The sequence below is a fragment of the Serinus canaria genome, chromosome 1 (assembly GCF_022539315.1).
Source record: "Serinus canaria isolate serCan28SL12 chromosome 1, serCan2020, whole genome shotgun sequence".
Lineage (NCBI taxonomy): Eukaryota > Metazoa > Chordata > Aves > Passeriformes > Fringillidae > Serinus > Serinus canaria.
The window spans coordinates 107,100,334-107,119,612 of NC_066313.1; the positions used below are offsets into that span (position 1 = coordinate 107,100,334).

The 19,279-nt window shown below is 36.8% G+C and overlaps 1 protein-coding gene across 2 annotated transcripts in view; it reads left to right on the forward strand.

The window, feature by feature from the left end:
* The window catches only part of USP9X (ubiquitin specific peptidase 9 X-linked), a 96,853-nt gene that overhangs the window by 43,985 nt on the left and 33,589 nt on the right, over nt 1-19,279 (forward strand). For both annotated transcript variants that reach the window (XM_009089622.4, XM_018913490.3), the window contains exons 14-23: nt 4,180-4,313; nt 8,610-8,697; nt 10,290-10,632; nt 12,064-12,159; nt 13,733-13,944; nt 15,463-15,703; nt 15,914-16,063; nt 16,162-16,282; nt 16,744-16,874; nt 17,133-17,411. In XM_009089622.4, the coding sequence (XP_009087870.1) occupies nt 4,180-4,313; nt 8,610-8,697; nt 10,290-10,632; nt 12,064-12,159; nt 13,733-13,944; nt 15,463-15,703; nt 15,914-16,063; nt 16,162-16,282; nt 16,744-16,874; nt 17,133-17,411 (1,795 nt within the window). The remainder of the gene's footprint in view (nt 1-4,179; nt 4,314-8,609; nt 8,698-10,289; nt 10,633-12,063; nt 12,160-13,732; nt 13,945-15,462; nt 15,704-15,913; nt 16,064-16,161; nt 16,283-16,743; nt 16,875-17,132; nt 17,412-19,279) is intronic.

A 19,279-nucleotide genomic window follows, 5' to 3' on the forward strand; every position in this document is an offset into this window, starting at 1 on the left:
TCTGGAGTTTTCTTTATTCATTTACTTTGCAGCATACTTCTCAAATATTCAAATATTTATTTTATTAAAATATTCAGTATATTTTAATTCCTTACAGTTTTTTATTGATGATTGTTTGAGGTTTATCCAAAAAAGTCACAGTTACCTGTCAATTAGCAGAAAAGTCTGTTTTCTCTGGAATCCTTAACCTTTTTCATGCTGTAAGATCCAGGCAAACCAAGGTTATTCAACTTGAATGCTTTTGGCACAATGCCTTAACAAAGATGCTTTGCTTTAAGTAATTAATTACTGAAGCACTTCAAGTATTCAAGGCACTGGTTTAGGTTTCTGCTCCAAAGTAATCTTGGGGGAAACGAAACTTCTTTTAATTGTGGAAGTATAGGTTTCCTGTATGGTCTCTGTACAGTTAAATGGTTTGAATGTCTCTCCTTTTTTTTTTTTTTTTTTTTTTCAATCTGACTATATCTTCCTCAGATTTCAGGGCAGTCTGCATTGCAGTATGTAATAGCACCTTATTTTTATGCTGAATTTACTACCATATTTGTTGAAAAACAAATATGGTAGTAAAGCAAACTTGGAATTGAAAGTTTAAATTAAGGAACTTAAAAACCCTTTGTTAGCAAGATACTGTTGAGGGAGTTGTTTTAGTCAGGTGGTATTACTGCTCAGGTGACTGGGAAGTGTGCTGACTGAAAACATAGTTTTGAAATAATCAGTGACTTTCCAGTCCTCTGAGTTTTCTCATAACTTAATACTGATAGAGTTTGGAAAATGTAGTGCATACAATACCTCTTCCTATCAGCTTCCCTTATTTGACTTAAAACTCTTAACATCCTTCTAGAATTTGGAGTGAAAATAAGTCCAAACAGGTGTTTGTGACAACTGCCTCAAAAACACGTCACAGAGCACATATTCTTTATGCTACTCCTTTGAGGTGGGTCAGCTGACTGGCACTGGCTGTGGAAAGTTCAGTCCAGATCAGCAAGTGCTACTGTTCCTGGCAAAAATCTGTATAAATTATCTTATGCCATTGGCACTGTAGAAATTCTTTTGAGGGGGAGGTTTTAATTGTTGCTAGTTATTCATGCAGTTGAAGAAAGTGATGAATTGGTTATACAATTGCTGTGGCAAAATTTAGCTCCCTGAACACAAAGAAATGCTACATGTGTCAGGAAGTTCAGCTGAACCACAATTGCAACAGAAAATAATATTTCTGTAAGTGCAAGGACTCTTACGGGTGCAAAGATGCTTATTAATACTTAGGAATAGTCACCTTTATTACTCATATTATTGACCTTTAGTTTACAGATAATCATCATAATTCTCTCTTTGTTGGGTGGTAGAGCTTCCTGTAGACCAATATCAAATGCTTAAGTTTGACCTGAGCAGTAGAAGACCAGTCTCTTAAATTACTTGCCCAGGAGAATGAACTGAACACTGAGAGTTCAGAGGTTTCATAGTGCTTTAGGGCAGCAATGACGCTTCAAGTCACTTTTTACCCTAAGCAGTGGAGTTTGTGGGGATCGGGCGCTGCGATTTGGATTTTTTATCTGAATAATCTGCATTCTTTTAGTGGTACATAGCATTTGTTCAGTTGGCACAACTGTCATCTTCAAAAGCTGAGTTACATATGTAGTATTATATTGGGTGAGTTATATGTGCAGATAAATAATTCTTTTTAATCCATTTAAATTAAGTTGTTTGGAATTTTGCCGTTGCCGTTTTACCAGTATTTTCCTAACAAATAAACATTCTAATGTCCTTTTTCATAATCCAAAATACTTTGTCATCCCTTTCAAAATGGTTTGGTTTTTTTTTTTATATACATTGACTTTGGTATCCAATTTGACATTGATATCCATTTAGTATAACACAATGAAAATATGAGTTTTACTGTTAACTTCAATTTTTCAAGCTCCTCAGTTACTGCACATTAATGAGTGTCTAGTAACTAATGTGTAATAATATTAAAGGTTAAATGATTGTGTCCCAGGGACAATATCATACTTTAGTCTAACCTTAGATGCAGAAGGAAAATTTTAATTGCATGTAGACTTTGTCTTAATGCTGGAAAACATTCTAGAAGCTCTTGTCAAATCAGTGTTTTTCCTGTGCCTAAAAGACAATAATTTTGCCTTTGAGTCCATCCTAGCAGTGGATCAAAATAATATTGGAAGTTTTGCTCACAATCACTGTTAAAACTCACAGCTCATAACTCTAGTTATTTCAATTATTCAACTTTTCAAAGTCATTGCTAACCAAGATGGATCCGTGCACAAATGTACTTTCTGTGCATGTGGCTGAGAAAGAAGAGAAATAAAAAATATCGAACACAGAACGTTGTAGTCTTCTGCTGATAAAGCTTTGGGTTTGCTGTACTGTGTGAGACTGATACAAACACATATTATGAATATAAATACACACTCTAATATCTTTGATTCCACAAAACATCCCATCTTGGTTCTGTTTGTTCCTTTAGTTGTTTGATCATATGTATTCCCAAATAATCAGTGCTCTTATTTTCTGTTACCCTTTGTGAATGCAGTTCTCTCTCTGGAGGTAACATCTTGGGTAACCATAAAATAGGCATCCAGTCTTTTGCTGGATTTGCTGCTGCTTTATTCTCAGTAAGGAGGTTGGCAGAGATAGAATGAAACATAATCAGAAAGTTTCTTAAAGTGAAAACAGAGGGTGTTTTGAATCTATTAAGTCCTGTATGTTTTCTTTTTTTGTGCTTCCATCCATTTTGTTTTCTATCTGATAAATGTCTGGGTATTTGAGTGTTTTCAAACTATTTTAGAAAATTCTGCATGTTATGAAATTTAATCCTCTGAAAAGCGCAGTGCTTAGCAGCCCAAAGTCTGTTGGTTGCAGATAACAAAATTACTGGTGTATTGGTGGCTTCTGTCTTTTAAACCCAGATGGACGCTGGTCTTTGGCCAATGAATCAATTTATCTGTGCTGTTACATCTACAGTGAAATGTGGTTATCAGCTGCAAAGATCACTGTCAGCTGATGCTGGAACTGGGATTTTTTGCCTTCCCCACTGTTCTGTAAAGGTGTGAAAGTACTGTGGAGTGCTGTAGGCCATGTGGTATGGACACCCTCTTTCCCAGGAAGAATGAGAATTCCTACCTGTAATCCACTCAGCTAATTCTGAGGTCTCCTTGTTTAAGTGAAAGGAGAACAGGTTGGAAATCAAATCTTTGTTTCTTTAGGGCAGGCTATGGGATCAGCTGAGTGGCTGTGAGGAATGCTGCTCTTCCCCCTGACAAAACCCTCTTGTTTTCCTTTTTTCTCTTCACTGTGGAAGAGCAGTTCTGGTTTATGCAGCCAAGATCACTGCTCTGATCTACAGCTACAGCAGTTGAGACACTTGGAGAGTGTTCTGCAGAGGTGATGAGTCTCCAGGCTCTAGAATTTGATAGTGTTCATGGCATGTGGGTCTTGGACACAAGCTCTCTGTAGTTTGCTTCTGTTATCTGAATATTTCTAGTGTTGTTTAAGAGAAGCATTTTGGTCAGGTCTTGATAATACACTTAAATTAAAACATAATTATTTATTTGGGATATTTCTTATCTTGAACTTTTCTGGGGGGTTTAAGGTTATATGCTCTGTGTAACAATTTTTTTTTTTTTGCTTGTACCAACATTTTTCCATGTACTTATTGTTCAGAAAAAATCAATACTATTTTTAGGATTTTTTTAAGTATTGAAATAGTTGCTGTGGTTATTGGCTAGTGTACTTAGACTATGGTATTGAGTTTTACTTGGTGTTTTAATGTTAAATGTAGAAAAAACTATCAGATGGCTGTGGGAGAAACCAGGGTTATTGTAGTTATACTGTAGTGGAAGGTCTCTACTGTGCATTTTGGGCAGGTGTTTATTTATCTTCTGTCTTGCTGCAGATATTCTCCCTCCAGCACACTGAGCTGCTCCCATATGATGTTTTCCATACATATTGTAACTATATAATCCTCATAAGTTAGCTGCTTTAGTAACTCCTAAGAACTGTTGATATGTCAAAAGATAGAAAAATATTGTCAGAAACTTAATCTGTGTTCTGTTTGAGATATTGTAGGAAAATTTGGATCTTGCATCAAATATGTCTCTTAAATTGATTTTTGAATTTGGTGCAAAACTTCTTTCTCTTCTTCTAACACATGTATTTTGATTTCAGTCAAACTCAGCGAAGTCCCCACGTATTTTACCGGCATGACTTAATCAATCAACTTCAGCACAATCACGCCCTCGTTACACTGGTTGCAGAGAACCTCTCTGCCTATATGGAAAGTATGAGGCAGTATGCTAAAGGTGAGTCTTAACATCAAAGTTGCTTCATGAAGTATAGGAGAACTCCAGTTAAAAATGGAGTTAAAAGTAAATTCCCATAATGAAATAACTATTAAGTTTATTTGTTTAATTTTCAAGCTTCTGTGGGGTTAATAGCCTTTGTGGTGACTGGATAAGAAAAGCTTAAAATATTACTTTTTTTCTTTTTTGTAATTGAAAATGTGTGTTTTACATCAGAATATGAGAAAGTGGCAGCCATTGTTTGTGTGTGGATTGATTAAAAATTGTCTTGCCCTTCTTAGGCTAGGGTAGTTTTTTTGTGGAAAGTTCTAATAGTAAACTTCTAGTTTTGAATTTTGAAGGCTCCTTTGACAAGTTTTTAAATTGCCTTAGTTTGCAGCCAATATTTGGAATTTTTCACGGAGAAGAACTTCAAACCACAGGGATACCATTTCTTTTTCCCTTCTAACTCCCGCGGCTGTTCAGGCTCTCTCACTGTGTTTGTTATTAGCAGCACTTGAGCAGCACATTGTGTTAGTGTTTTTGTATTTTAGGCTATATCCAGCTCTTTCCTGGTGCATTTACCCTCTTACTCTGGATTAACTTTAACTACTGAGGTAGAAGCATGGAAGTGAAGGAGAATGGTGGGCCAGGAAACTTGGTACACTGGACCACAGTTCTTTAAATATAAAATTATGCCAACAGAAGTGAAAGGAGGAGATTTACACTCCTCCTTCCCCACCACTGACTTTACTGGCTGGAACCCAGGACTGTTCTACCCTGGCCTCATAACAGCCTGGCAGCCTTTCTGTTGCATCTCAGAAATAACACAGTGTGTTCTGGAGGGATTCAATGTAGGTCATTCAGAGAGGACAGGATATTTGCACATTGGAAAGCTTGTAGCTACCAGTGCACAGGAAAGTGGCCTTTTTGGAATTCATGTGTTTTGCAGTATTAAGTTTATTTATTTATATATTTATTTATTTATTTGCATGTATGTGTGTGTGGGTATATTTATATATGTATTTCATATAAGAGACATCCAAAATACATACTTGTGGACTTGTGTAAATAATGGTGCTCTGTAAAAATAATCACTTCAGCGAGGTTTAGGCCAGTGAGAATAACGTTCAGTTAAATCTATATACTGCAATTGTATTTCTCTATTCAGGAATACATGGAGGGGTTTACCCTAATTTAAGTACCTTAACTAATTAGAGCATTGCACAATGTTAAAATAATACTAAATTTTTTGGTCTGTTTTCAGTATTAGCGTAGAAACTATTTTTAATTTATCTAATTTTTTAACTCTCAAGCCAAAAGGTCATTTTTGAAAATATTGTTTACATATCAAATTGTTGAGGGCAGAAGAATTAGGCTGATGACTTGCATTATTCTTTTCCTTTCCCAAAAACTCACATTGCCCTGCCCCTCCCCAGCTGTAGTGACTCAGTTAAGCAGTGATACAAACATCTTCAATGCAGTAGGAATTACAAGTGTGTAAAGGGTTTAAATTTAATCTAATTACAAAGCAATTAAAATGCTCTTTCTTGAGATGAAGGTGCTGCAGAACTTCTCATTTGTATCAGAGTACAAAAGCAGAAGAATAATAGCATGGTTTTTTTTATTAGGTACTTTATTACATTATTAAGGGCAACCAGGAGATCTTCCTCATGTTCCAGACACTGTGCTCAGACTGTAATCCACAGCTCCTATGCAAAAACTCTTTAATTTTCAGTTTTATATACTAAATAGAGCAGAACATACAATACTGTGATGTTTGTCTTCCATGCCTTCATGGAGGGGGAGAAAATATGCCAGGGAGCTATATAAATGAAAGGGAATAAAGGAAAAGGAAAGAAAGAAGATTATGCATGTGAAGACATAAAGAAGTGGAAGCTGTAGAATTAATCTTGGCTGGAGAAGGTGAATGAGACAGATGGGGAAAATTCAGGGCAAAAAAACAAACAGCACTGGTCAAACGAATGCTATAGAAATCCAGTTGTTGACAGATATTCTTGTCACTTTACACTGCAATTACTATGTAATTTGGATATTTTTAAATTAATTTTGAATTTGCCATATATTTGTTTTACTTGAAGTCTTCCCTAGTTGTGTTTGGTGATGGAAAACAGTGTTTCTAGTTTTCTGTTATTCACTAATACATAGTGTTTTCTGGGATACTCCCCATTAATATGTTTGCCTTTTTAGGGTTAAAGAGAAGCCTAATCTATATTTCTGAATTTTTCCATGCTCTCTGGTTTTCCTGTCTCTTTAACTCATCCTCTCCTTCAGCACTGCAAGGTCCTCCTTGAGATGAGACAACTGCTCTTGGATTTTGTAGTCCTGAAGGAGGTCACAGTTTCATCTTTTCAAAGATTTATCAAAGATCTTTTGAAAATTTCAGTTCTCCTTTATTTCTCTTTTTCTGCAGCAATAAAAAATCATAAGTGTTAATGAAGTGGTTTTGTAGAAACTGTACCATATAATCTTCTCTGTGTGTTTATCACTAATTATACTTAAATTTTCAACCAGTTGTTTTCTGCTGCAGTGTGTAAAAGGAATTTTTAAGGAGATTGCACTTTGACTTGCTGTGGGATGTACAAAGTGAAAAATAAATCTGGAAGATGTAGAAAGAATGTGATACAGAAAATATTTAGGAAAGTGGAATTTTTTTGTAGTTCAGAGTTTTTCAGAATTCTGAAGTATGTCCACACACTGCCTGCAGCTGGCTGGATTTGACTTCTCCTGTCATTGCCACTATTGATGTTGTGTCTGTGAATTAAACTTTAGTCAGGAAAAAAAAGCCTAGGTAGTTCCCACAGTGAAAATAAACAAACACCACCACCTCCCCCTCAACAAATGAAAATCAAACAAAAAACCCACTCTCAACACCCAACACTTCAAGTAATCTATTTTAATTTCTCTGCAATACGCTTACCTACCCTGATTTTTTCTGCTGGAGACACAGCATATTTTACGGGTTTTCTGCTTCTAATTATTAAATATTTTCTGTTTACATACTTTTATATTATTTATTCAGATTTTTTTCACATTTCTCCTTTTTCCAATATGCTCATTTATGATTATTTCATGAAAGTTATGATTTAATTTTAAGGATTTCTGATGAACATAATGTCTTCAGTTTTGCAGACATTAGTTAACTGCTGGTTTTCTGTTTCCCCTGTCATTCAATATTTAAGGTAGTGAACCTTTTACACTTGGATATAGAGAGGAGTATTTATGACTTTTTTTTTCTCTTTATTTTGAAGCACTGATGTCCTTCTTTTTACCCCATGCCTGATGTAATAGGAGATACTGATTTTCAGCTCTGAAGATAAATTTTAGTGTTAGTCTTGATGTTGTCATGAAATGGTCTACCATGGCTGTGTCACCTTAGTTAAAGGCAATCTGTACATCAATGCAAATAAAAAATAAAGCATTGATTAGTTCATAATGGAGCTGTCGTAATGAATGTATCATGATGAAATACTGCTAGTACAGATGAAGGTAATGCAAGTACAGATCTAGATTGTATCTTTTTAATTTAAAAAATGTAAACAACAGCCAACCACCAAACAAAACTACACCAAAACCATGTTCCTCTGAACAAAATTGCTGTTAAGAAAATACTATGATGAACGTTGACAAAATGCAGGTAAAATCTTGACTTCATGCCTTACTTTCAAAAGATGACTTCTGTTTCAAGCTTGTCAGTATTACAGGCATTTGGAGTTTATATTTGGAAACTTGCAGTAAATAAAGTGGTCTTATATTTTCTTCCTCTGAGTGATGGTGTGTGCATAGCTATGTATAAAGGTGGTAAAGAAATGGAGTCATGATTTCCTCTGGAGAGGAAAAAGCCTAAAAAACAGAAAAATGAAATTTTGGAAATATGCTGTGTAACAAAACTAAAGCATCCTCAGGGAAAAAGCACTGGATAATTGAGTTATATGCTTGGTATACTTCTATTTTCAACTGACTTCTGACTTCAAACTGACTACTTGAAAATAGGAAGAATTTATTTGAATAAATAGAGTGCAAGGTCTTAATTGTTCTGTAGCACTTTCATTATTCTGAACAATGCACACATAATTGTTGATTTGATTATAGACCTCAGGAGTCTGCCTGTGTTTAGCATAGGAAGAAGCATTAACTGGTGGCCAGCTGCTGAAAACTCTTTTCATACGCCTCACTGAAAATGTACTGGGGTTGGATTATATTCAGCGTAACAAGTCTTCAAACACATCCTGTCTTCTGGAGCCAGCATCACTTTTCTGAGGGTGTTGTGTAATTAATAAAATGTTTTATTTGCAGAGCATGGTGAGTATGATCCTCAGACTGTGAGACCAGGAAGCCGATACAGTCACGTGCAGGAAGTACAGGAGCGACTGAACTTCTTACGGTGAGTTTTAACTTGAACATTTGTTTGACTTCTTAAAGAATATTTTGACTGCTTTTTGAAGAAAAATGCTTTGCATTTCTCTCTCTTCTATAGCTTTAATTTGTTTTGTCAACTTATTTCAAAACTCAGATGCAAAAATACATTGAATGTTTTTGGTTTAGTTTGTTTTTTTTCCCTGGAGAGCTTTAATTCTGCTGTTGGATATATGAAATAAATTTTATTGGACTATTTGGAATCCAAGGCTCTTATTCTGCACTAAGATTTGTATTTTTTCCTGTCTGTGTGCAGAACCTTACTGACTTAAATATAGTGTGTGGTGGATACAGTTACGTTCCTATTGGGGTAACTTAGTTTAAAATTTAAAATATTCCAAGTAGGGGTATGGCCTTGTGTCCTTACTTGTATCACACTAGAATTAAATCCATGATCATAAACTGACACATATTTTCCTCAGTCAGTGATGATGTGTTGGCAGCAACTGAGCCCCAGAAAGAAAGGTCAATAAAAAAATTATTTGGATTATTTTAGCCTGCTCCTGTTGGAGTAAAATAAGAAAACAAAAGATCTCTGCTCATCACAGAGCTGCAGAATGCTGATGCTTTTTAGGCAGAGTCTCTCTCAGCTTTTTCTTACTTGGTTCTAATCTTGTTTTAAATGAGTAAAAATATTTGAACTGCTATGTTTGAATTATTTTTTCCTTGTTTTCTAAAGGATATTTTTTTATATGTTTTAAAATTTTACTGAGAATTTTCGTTAACTAAACCAAAGTGTTAACTGTTTAATGAAATTATACCATAGCACATGGATAGGAGTCTTAATGTGTCATTCCTGTATGTTCAAAACTGTAACTTCCTTCGATTTAAGTTCACTATTTGTTAATGTACAGAAATTTATGAAATTCTATGGATGTCAAATGTAGAATATGTATGTAGCAGTTTCTGAAAAGCAGTGCCATAACTCAGTCCCTGATTTCTTACACATAAAAAAAAAAAAAAAATTAATCTAAAGAACTTTGATTATCATTTGTTCTTCCTGAAGAAGCATCCTTAGTGTTAGCTCTCTGATTTGAAGTTCTTAATAATTGTTTCATAATAATTGAACACAAATTAAAAACTTGCTTACGTAAAAGGAAAATTTCCAGTTCATTGATTTCTGCTTCTGGCTCTGCTCTATGCTAATGATTCCTTTTTTGCAATTTTGCTAAATCAGGTCTTAAAACATAGTGAATCATTGCAGAATTAATTTTTTCTCATATGTTGTGACCTGATTTTTAAACTAAATACTGTACATTAGGAAGTGTGCATTTCTTTGTATATAAAATGTAAATAATGCTTGGTATTTTTGTGTAAGGCACTTTTTTACTGAATTGTGTTCTTTTTTTGTTTGGAATTGATTGGTCTTGATTCATTCAAACTTACTAAGATATCATGGGGCTGATTATGAGTGGACTTATGATGTAAATAAAGTTCTCATACTGCTGATATATACATGTATAATGTGCATATCCAACTTTGTGCCTGTACTTTTTACTGCATTGTAACTCTGGCTGTGTATTAGACAGTGCTGTTAATTGTCTCTTTGTTTTGCTCAAGATTTTTATTGAAGGATGGTCAGCTGTGGCTCTGTGCCCCTCAGGCGAAGCAAATATGGAAGTGTTTAGCAGAAAATGCGGTTTATCTTTGTGATCGCGAAGCCTGTTTTAAATGGTATTCCAAACTAATGGGGGATGAACCAGACTTAGACCCTGACATTAATAAGGACTTCTTTGAAAATAATGTGCTTCAGCTGGATCCTTCCCTATTAACAGAAAATGGAATGAAATGTTTTGAACGTTTCTTCAAAGCTGTGAACTGTCGAGAAGGAAAGCTAGTAGCAAAGAGACGAGCCTATATGATGGATGACCTGGAATTAATAGGATTAGACTACCTTTGGAGGGTGAGTTAATTGAAGGAAGCATCTGAAAGGTTAACTGCTAAGACTTTCTCAGTCTCTTTATGCTTTTAGGAATGTGTAATTTATTAGTAATGGACTGAAATTAGGAAAATCTGCTTTTTCCCACTAAATACATGGCTTTTGACTCCACTGTCTTCCCAGCAAGTATGCAAGTTGGTAACTTTGTAGACTGATCTTAAATGGAAAGTTATTTGAAACATAAGTATATTTATGTATGCACATGACATTTAAAATTTGCCAATACTGTTGAAGAAGAAAAGATCCTTCCAGGTGAAGTTTCTGTAGATTTCTCTTTTTTTTCACATGCACATTATAATTAAGCTTTGTTTCATGCACTTTGTAATTAATTAATTCCATGGCATTCCTTCTAGTGGGGTAAACTGAAGTGATTCTAGATCAGACCAAGTGATGGCTGGTCTGATTCTTCCTCTTATAACCACAACATTTTGACTAAACATGGTGGTATTGTAGGATCCCTTTTTGTTAGATTCCATATAAAACCTATTCTCTCGATATAGAATCTTCTTTTCAGTAGAAAGGTTGAAACTTCCTGAAGCTTGCCAAATCTGTTGGTGAAAACCATCAGTATTTAAACTGTAACCTGATTTTTTCAGAGTATTTCTACATCTCAAGAGCTGCATTGGAGCTCACAGTGGTGCCCTGTGACATGATTGTCATGGCTATGTGTTTGTAAAATGTGTACAGCAGCAGTCTTCAGTAATTTTGGTTGTGGCATCTTGAAGGATTGGGTATTTTAATCCTGGTGATAATAGTTAAAATCAAAGTAGATCCCAATTTTTATACAAATAAGTTCACATCATGTTTGTGAACAGAGTCCCTACAGAACGTTAGCATGTTTTAGTTTTGGGAATCAGCTTACTCTGATCAGCAAAACTCATGAGGCTTGAGCTGCATACCCTGCAGGGGTTGTCTGTAAAACCTGCTGTCAGACCTGGTGACTAGTAATTAAAATTTAGGTTATCAGGTTAGAAGCAGAATTCATTTGCTTGTCCCCTTTCCACCCATTAAGAGCCATTTAAATACTTGAATATTCTGTCTCGTGATGCTGATTGTTGAAGCACTGAAGTTTTCTTGCTCTCTGAAACAAGAGGAAAATTTCAATGTTATGTGAACATGAATGTATAAACAGTGTTTTTACTATCTTTATAGAGTGTAATCCTTTTTTGCCAACTCTGAACTTCAAAACTAATTAATTATTTTTTCCCCTCATATAATCATCTTGAGTGTAAGTTTTATTAATTGTATTTTCTAACTAAGTGTTTTAGTCCCTTTCATCTCATAAGATAATTAGACGTACTGTTGTGTTGAGATTCCTGTGTAGTAGTTTTGGTTTGCATTTTTACACCAGCAAGTTTTAAGAGATGTAAATACTTTTTTTTCCAATTGTGCTAGGTTGTGATTCAGGGAAATGATGACATTGCAAACCGAGCAATAGACCTTCTTAAAGAGATCTATACTAATCTTGGCCCAAGGTTGCAAGTTAATCAGGTAAGAAAAAGCTACAAGAAGACTGAACAGAATAAAGATAAAAATAGTCTTTAAATAATAGTCTTAAACATCAGTTTGGTGATATTTTTGTAGTTGGAAGATTTGAAAACAGGAAATAGTTTCTGTGTTTTGGCGGGTGAGTCCAACCATCAAATTCTGGGCAGATGCAGAACTAAAGTTTTTTTCTCATATTTGCAGACTGAACTCTCTTTAATTTTTCTGACTAAGTTCATCTGCTGTATTTGCTCTTGTTACTTAGAAAACAGTAAATGTCATAAGAGGAAAGCCTTTTGTTGCACTGCAGATTGTGGCACTTACTCATACGAGTATGTTCAGGGGCTGGGTCTGTGGGGTGTTGTCACAAACTAATGTAATCTTTTTCTGGCATGCCCCTTACAAAGGGTCACTGAGTTTCTATATAGTGGTCAAGCTGAGGTCTAACAAATCAGATATTATCTCCCTGTATTAATATTTGCTGGGAGCTGTATGGAATGGACAGAGAAGATATACTGGGTTTCTGGGAAGGGGATTTCATCCATAGGGTCCTTGACAGGCTTGAGTAGTGGACCCTTCAGAACCTTGTGAAGTTCAGCAAAGCCAAGTACAAGGTTCTGCAGCTGAGTTGGGGCAATCCCAGGCACAGATAAAGGCTGGGGGATGAACAGATCAAGAGCAGCCTTGCAGAGAAAGATTTGGGGGTGTTGGTTGATGAGAAGCCCAGCGTGCACTGGCAGTCCACAAAGCCACCAGTGTCCTGGGCTCCATCAACAGCAACATGGGCAGCACGTCCAGGCAGGGGGTTCTGCCCTTCTTGTCTTCTCTGGTGAGACCCCACCTGCAGAGCTGCATCCAGCTCTAGGACCCCTAACATGGACCTGCTGGTGAGAGTCCAGAAGAGGCCAAAAAAATAATCAAGGCCCCTTCCAACCCAAACCATTCTGTAATTATGTGACAGCACAAATTTAGTGGAGGAATATTGTCCTTTGGACAATCTCCAGTTGATAATTTGCCAGGTGTATTTCTTTAAACTGATATTCTACTTGTCTTCAAAAACACTTTCATAATCTTCAGAGCTGCCAGTCTGCCAGGTCCAGCACAGCTGCTCTAGGTGGTAAATTCACAGCCATTCAAGCTGTATTTTCCTGCAGTGGCAGATGGCTGGAGGCTTCTGTCTAGCTGTAGGTCTGGGCTTACTAAGCATGCATTGATCTGTCCATCTGCACATGCTTAGCTCTGACACTTCCAGAAGTGCTGGATTTACATGCACACAAGACTTCTTTAACACAGTCTCAGAAAAGGAGAAAGTGAAAGTCCAATTCAGTGTTCTCTGTCCAAATTTTCACTTTTTCTGTATACATACAGTATGGTTAGAGCTGCTGATGACGTGAGATTATTGAAGTGCACACTAAATTAGAGATACCTATTGACGGCAGTTGCTGGAATAAAACAGGTTTATTGAGTAACTTGCATGTGTTGGTTTTGGGGAATTTTTTTTCTCTATCACTTGGTCATCCTTCTGAAAAGATGGATTCTAATATGTCTTGTAATTACACCAATTTCTTAATGTAATTAGGTAGTGATTCATGAAGACTTCATTCAGTCCTGTTTTGATCGTCTGAAAGCCTCCTATGATACATTATGTGTGTTGGATGGAGATAAAGACAGTATCAACTGTGCAAGACAAGAAGCAATAAGGATGGTGAGAGTGTTGACTGTTTTAAGGGAGTATATAAATGAATGTGACAGTGATTACCACGAAGAGAGAACTATTCTACCTATGTCAAGGTATGTGTGAAAAAGCAGTATCATGATTTTGATTTCTGTTAAACTCAACCAGTACTATTATCCTTGAGATTTTTACTTTCTAAATGGCTTCTATTCAGGAAATGGTTTCACGGTGTTTCAGAATTCCCCTTTCTTTGTTAATATATGAAACTATATTTAAAAAAAATTTTTTGAAAGATCAGGCAAATACAAGTGAAAGGGGCAGCAGGCCTAAAAATAAACTTGGTGGTTTCTTCTCTAACTAGCATAACATGCCTTGAGGCTCAATTGTTTTGGATATAATTCTTTATTTCAGATAATTACTTAAAAGCTGTACTGTTCTTTACATTAGCATTGGCAAAACTTTTTTGTTTCTCATAGTCTTATTACACAAAAACATATTGTAAATGTATATATTCACCTTCCAGAATTGTTTGTAGAGATCTCAATCTTACTTTACAAGATTAAATTTTTAATTATCTCTAAGTGAAATATTCTGTAAGCTCCTCACGAGGAGGGGAAGAAGAGAACCAGTACTTTGAAGTATATTTATTTTGTGTACACCTTCACTCTTCTTATACTTGTCCTTGAGTGAAAACTTACCTTAAATCCTTGATGTCTCTATGGATTTTTGATACAGCTAACATATTTTTAAACATGGTGGAGGTTTTTCATCCACTTACTTTAAATGACCTTTTTGTCAGAAAAATTGAAGCAATTGCTATTTCTTTATGATGTGTCAGTAATTTGCAGTGTTGCTACAACTTTTTTACTGCATATATTGATTGATTGATGAGTCCTAACAAAGTTTTCTTTTTAAAGATGTGGGTACATCTTTTTTTTATGGGCTGCTTATTTGATTAGACTAATCTTTCACGGGCCTTGTTAGCAAGGAGCTTTATGAGGAATTTTTGCCTTTTGTTACATGGGATTAGTTTCTTGGGCTTATCTGGGCTCATCTTGCCTAATGAGCTCTCTGCCATTGTGGGGAGTGTGATCACTGCTAATGTGAAACCATGTCTTCCTTTTTTGACCACTTCAAACTTTCTTTAAAAGATTGTGATTCTAAAAACTGGAATTCTAGCATAAAACTTCTAACAGCTTTTGACAGAAGAAGGCATTAAGGCTTGGCAACCTGATGGATTTTTCTGATCTTGGTGTATTTAAAGCTTGAGTTGCTTTGCTAAAAGAGCAAAACATCATTGCCAGTCTGATTAAGCTTTGTTTGCACATTTTGATCAAGAAGTTACAAGGCAGAGAAGAGATCTAAAACTGTGTAAGAGACTTTTAAAATTTCTATCAGTGTTCCTAACCTGACTGTAAATTTGACCATATGATTAATGCATTTGTGCCAAGTGTAGCTTCTTGAAAGATTCTGTGTATGTTGTTGCCATAGTTGCTGGGGCTTTCACTAAATCTTACACTGAAAAATACCATGTAAAGATTTGATATTGAAATACCTGCTGCAAAAAATGCAGGAAGGAAAAGAATTTGTTTCACGAGGGCAAAAATAACTTTTGGTTTTCTGTTTATTTTCAGAGCTTTCCGTGGTAAACATATCACACTTGTGGTTCGTTTTCCAAACCAAGGCCGGCAGGTGGAAGATTTGGATATTTGGTCTCACACAAACGACACAATTGGCCAAGTGCGGCGCTGCATCCTCAATCGCATTAAAGCCAACAGTGCACACACAAAAGTAGAGCTGTTCATTGGGGGTGAGCTGGTAGATCCTGCAGATGACAGAAAATTAATTGGGCAGCTGAATCTCAAGGATAAAACGGTAAGTGTTGCAGGCTGGGTATTTACATCAATTCAGATGTTCCTTTCCTTTTGTAAATGCTTGAAAAATATTGTGCATGGGGTCATTTATTTTTGTGGAATAATTCCATTCTTTCTTCTTTATATTATGCCATTAACATTATATCAGATGCTTATTTGGTAAAGAATCTTAATTTTTGGAGAGTATTAAAACTATAATTGTGTTTTCCAGCTAATTACAGCTAAGCTTACGCAGATAAATTCTAATATGCCCTCAAGTCCAGATAGTTCTTCTGACTCTTCAACTGGTTCTCCGGGCAACCATGGCAATCACTACAGTGATGGTCCAAATCCAGAAGTTGAAAGTTGTTTGCCTGGAGTGGTAAGCACTTTCTGAAATTACCAGTTCAAACATGTTTTTTCTTACATTTTGTCTTTGGCTAACAATTTTATTTTTTTTTTTAATTTGCTTATTTTAAGATCATGTCACTGCATCCTCGATACATCTCTTTTCTTTGGCAAGTTGCAGACTTGGGCAGTAGTCTAAATATGCCACCTCTTAGAGATGGAGCTCGTGTTCTTATGAAGCTCATGCCACCAGGTAAACTTGATCCTTTTTATCATCTTGTAATATGCTGTAAAATAATTTCTCATCTGATACATAAAAGTGAAGATAGGAGAGTATTTTCTACTTTCTGGTAATTTATTTGTACTGTAATTCATTACTGTTATCCTAATTAGGTCTGTAAAAGATTTCCCAAGTAGTTATTTCTTACCTGCTATGTGAAGTTGCATAGTTTGCAGTTGGTACTGGGGTTAATGCCACAGTGCAGTGAAAATGGGGAGCATTGTATTTTAAGGTGGTTTTATAGCACAGCTTTAATAGGATCACTTTTGACTGTAATAATCATTGGAGAACACTCTGTAGTCTGATTTTGTCTGTAAGTTTTTGCAACTGTTCAGAGACACTTAAAATTTTTCAGATTTATAATTGTAAATAGTACTGGCTTGTTGTGGAGTACTTTTGCTGCAGAATGCCTATAAGTTGTGTTTTTATTTCAGATAACACTACGGTTGAGAAACTAAGAGCAATTTGTTTAGATCATGCAAAGCTCGGGGAAAGCAGTCTTAGTCCATCCCTTGACTCTCTGTTCTTTGGTCCTTCTGCCTCACAAGTGCTGTATCTAACAGAGGTTAGTGATGCTTTGCCTGTTCTTTAAAAATTGTCAGTTCTCTCTGTGGCAGTCCTGTCTGTAACATTATGGAAGCCTAAGATCAAATTCTGGTTTGAAATTAACAATTGAAAGTACTAAACAATTTACTGGCATAAATATTTATGGCCAGTGCTGTCAAAGCATTGCTTATGTAGTATTGCTACAAATTCTCATGGTCAGTCATCTATATCCAAGCTGGTGCATTTCCTTTAGTTAACTCTGTTTTTTCTTCTGCAGGTAGTTTATGCCTTGTTAATGCCTGCCAGTGCACCTCTGGGAGAAGACGCCAGTGACTTCCAGTACAACTTCCTGAAAAGTGGTGGTTTGCCTCTTGTGCTGAGCATGCTGACCAGAAATAACTTCCTGCCAAATGCAGATATGGAAACTCGAAGGGGTGCCTACCTTAATGCTCTAAAAATAGCCAAATTATTGCTAACAGCAATTGGATATGGCCATGTTCGAGCTGTGGCAGAAGCTTGTCAGCCAGTTGTGGAAGGCACGAGTACAATTTCACCGGTAATATAAATCTTCCTTGCTGCAAATAGCAATGTGCTCTGTGTTTTATAATGTGTGCAGCAGCATCTCCTTATTTTTCACTGCCAATCTGTTCTTTGAGTGCATTGCACATCAAGGACTCACAGTACTTTCAGATAATGTTTTGCAGGTCTGAAAAAGATACCAGCTTACTAAACAAATCCTATTTCTTGGTGACTGTAAAAAGTTAGGTGTGAGTTGCACTTGCTGTGTGTATGATTTTCAATGGTTTGCATGATTGTCAGTGTAGGTAACTTCTCATTTTTAACTCTATTCATCCTTCTGGACAAAGTGTCCAGCACACAGCAGGATAAAACACATCATGTGATGTGTGAACAGTTGGCTCAGAGGTTGGGCATAAATGGTTATAGTGAATAGTGACAGAGTGGTGACCTGTCACACATGGGGTTCTGCAGGGCTCCATCCTCAGCCCTGTGCTCTTCAACATCTTCATAAATGAGCTGGATGCAGGACTGGAAGGGATACTGAGCAAGTCTGCAGGTGATAAAAAACTGAGAGCAGCTGTTGATTCCCTGGAGGGCAGGGAGGCCTTGCAAAGAGGTCTCAGCAAATTAAGAGGACTGGGCAATTACCAACCATACAGAGTTCATCAAGGGCTGGTGCTGGATTCTGCACCTGAGATGGGGCAACCCTGGATGTATGGACACACTGAGGAATGAGATGCTGGAAAACAGTGACACAGAAAGGGACCTGGGTGTCCTCCTTGATGTCCAGTTCAATATGAGCCTTGATGTCCAGTTCAATATGGCAGCCAGGAGGGACATCTGTGTCCTGAGGGGCATCAGGCACAGCATCACCAGCTGGGTAAGGGAGGGGATTGTCCTGCTCTGCTCTGCACTGGGGCAGCCTCAACTTGAGTGCTGGGGGCAGTTTTGGGCATCATGATATAAGAAAGATACAAAGCTCTTAGAGAGCATTCCAAAGGAGGGCCACAGGCATGGTGTGAAGGGCCTTGAGGGGAAGCTGTGTGAGGAGCAGCAGGGGACACTTGATCTGTTCAGCCTGGAGAAGAGGAGATGAGACTGAGGGGATGCCTCACTGCAGTTACATCTTCCTCATGAGGGGCAGAGGAGGGGCAGGCACTGATCTCTGCTCTGACAGTGACACGATTTAAGGGAATGGCCTGAAGTAGTGTCAGGGTTAGGTTTAGGTTGAATTAGGAAAAGGTTCTTCCCCAGAGGGTGGTTGGGCACTGGAAAAGGCTCCCCATGGCAGTGGTCACAGCACCAGCCTGGCAGAGCTTGAGAAGTGTTTAGACAATGCTCTCAGGCACATGGTGTGACTCCTGGGGATGGTTCTGTGCAGGCCCAAGAGTTGGACTTGAGGATCCTTGTGGGGCCCTTCCAACTCAGCATGTTCCATGATAAATGTGAATTTCCCATCTGTGAGGTTCCATCTTAAATAGTTTCTTGATCTATCAACCTGTCCTCAAGAATACACAGAGACCCCCACTTCAGAGCACTTAATTCCAAAATACTGACTGAGATCCATCTCTGAATTGAAGAAGTACATTCCCCTTAAATCTCAGACATAAGTACCTGTTCTGGTTAGCTGCATCTGTTAGAAGATACATAATTAATTATTTTTCAAGTAAATCAAAACTTGTAATGATTACAAAGAAGTGAAGATCCCTTTTTATGTCTCATGTTAGAGTATAATAGGAATATATTAAGGCAGACGTTTGCCACCCTGTCTTTCATCTATTTAAAATGGGTACATTTTACTGCCCTGTTTTCTTACAGCAGTTATTTAAAGGGCAGTTTGGAACACACATTGCATCACTTGAGTCTTGAAGTATTGTTTGAAACAGACGTAGACTGACTTCTTAG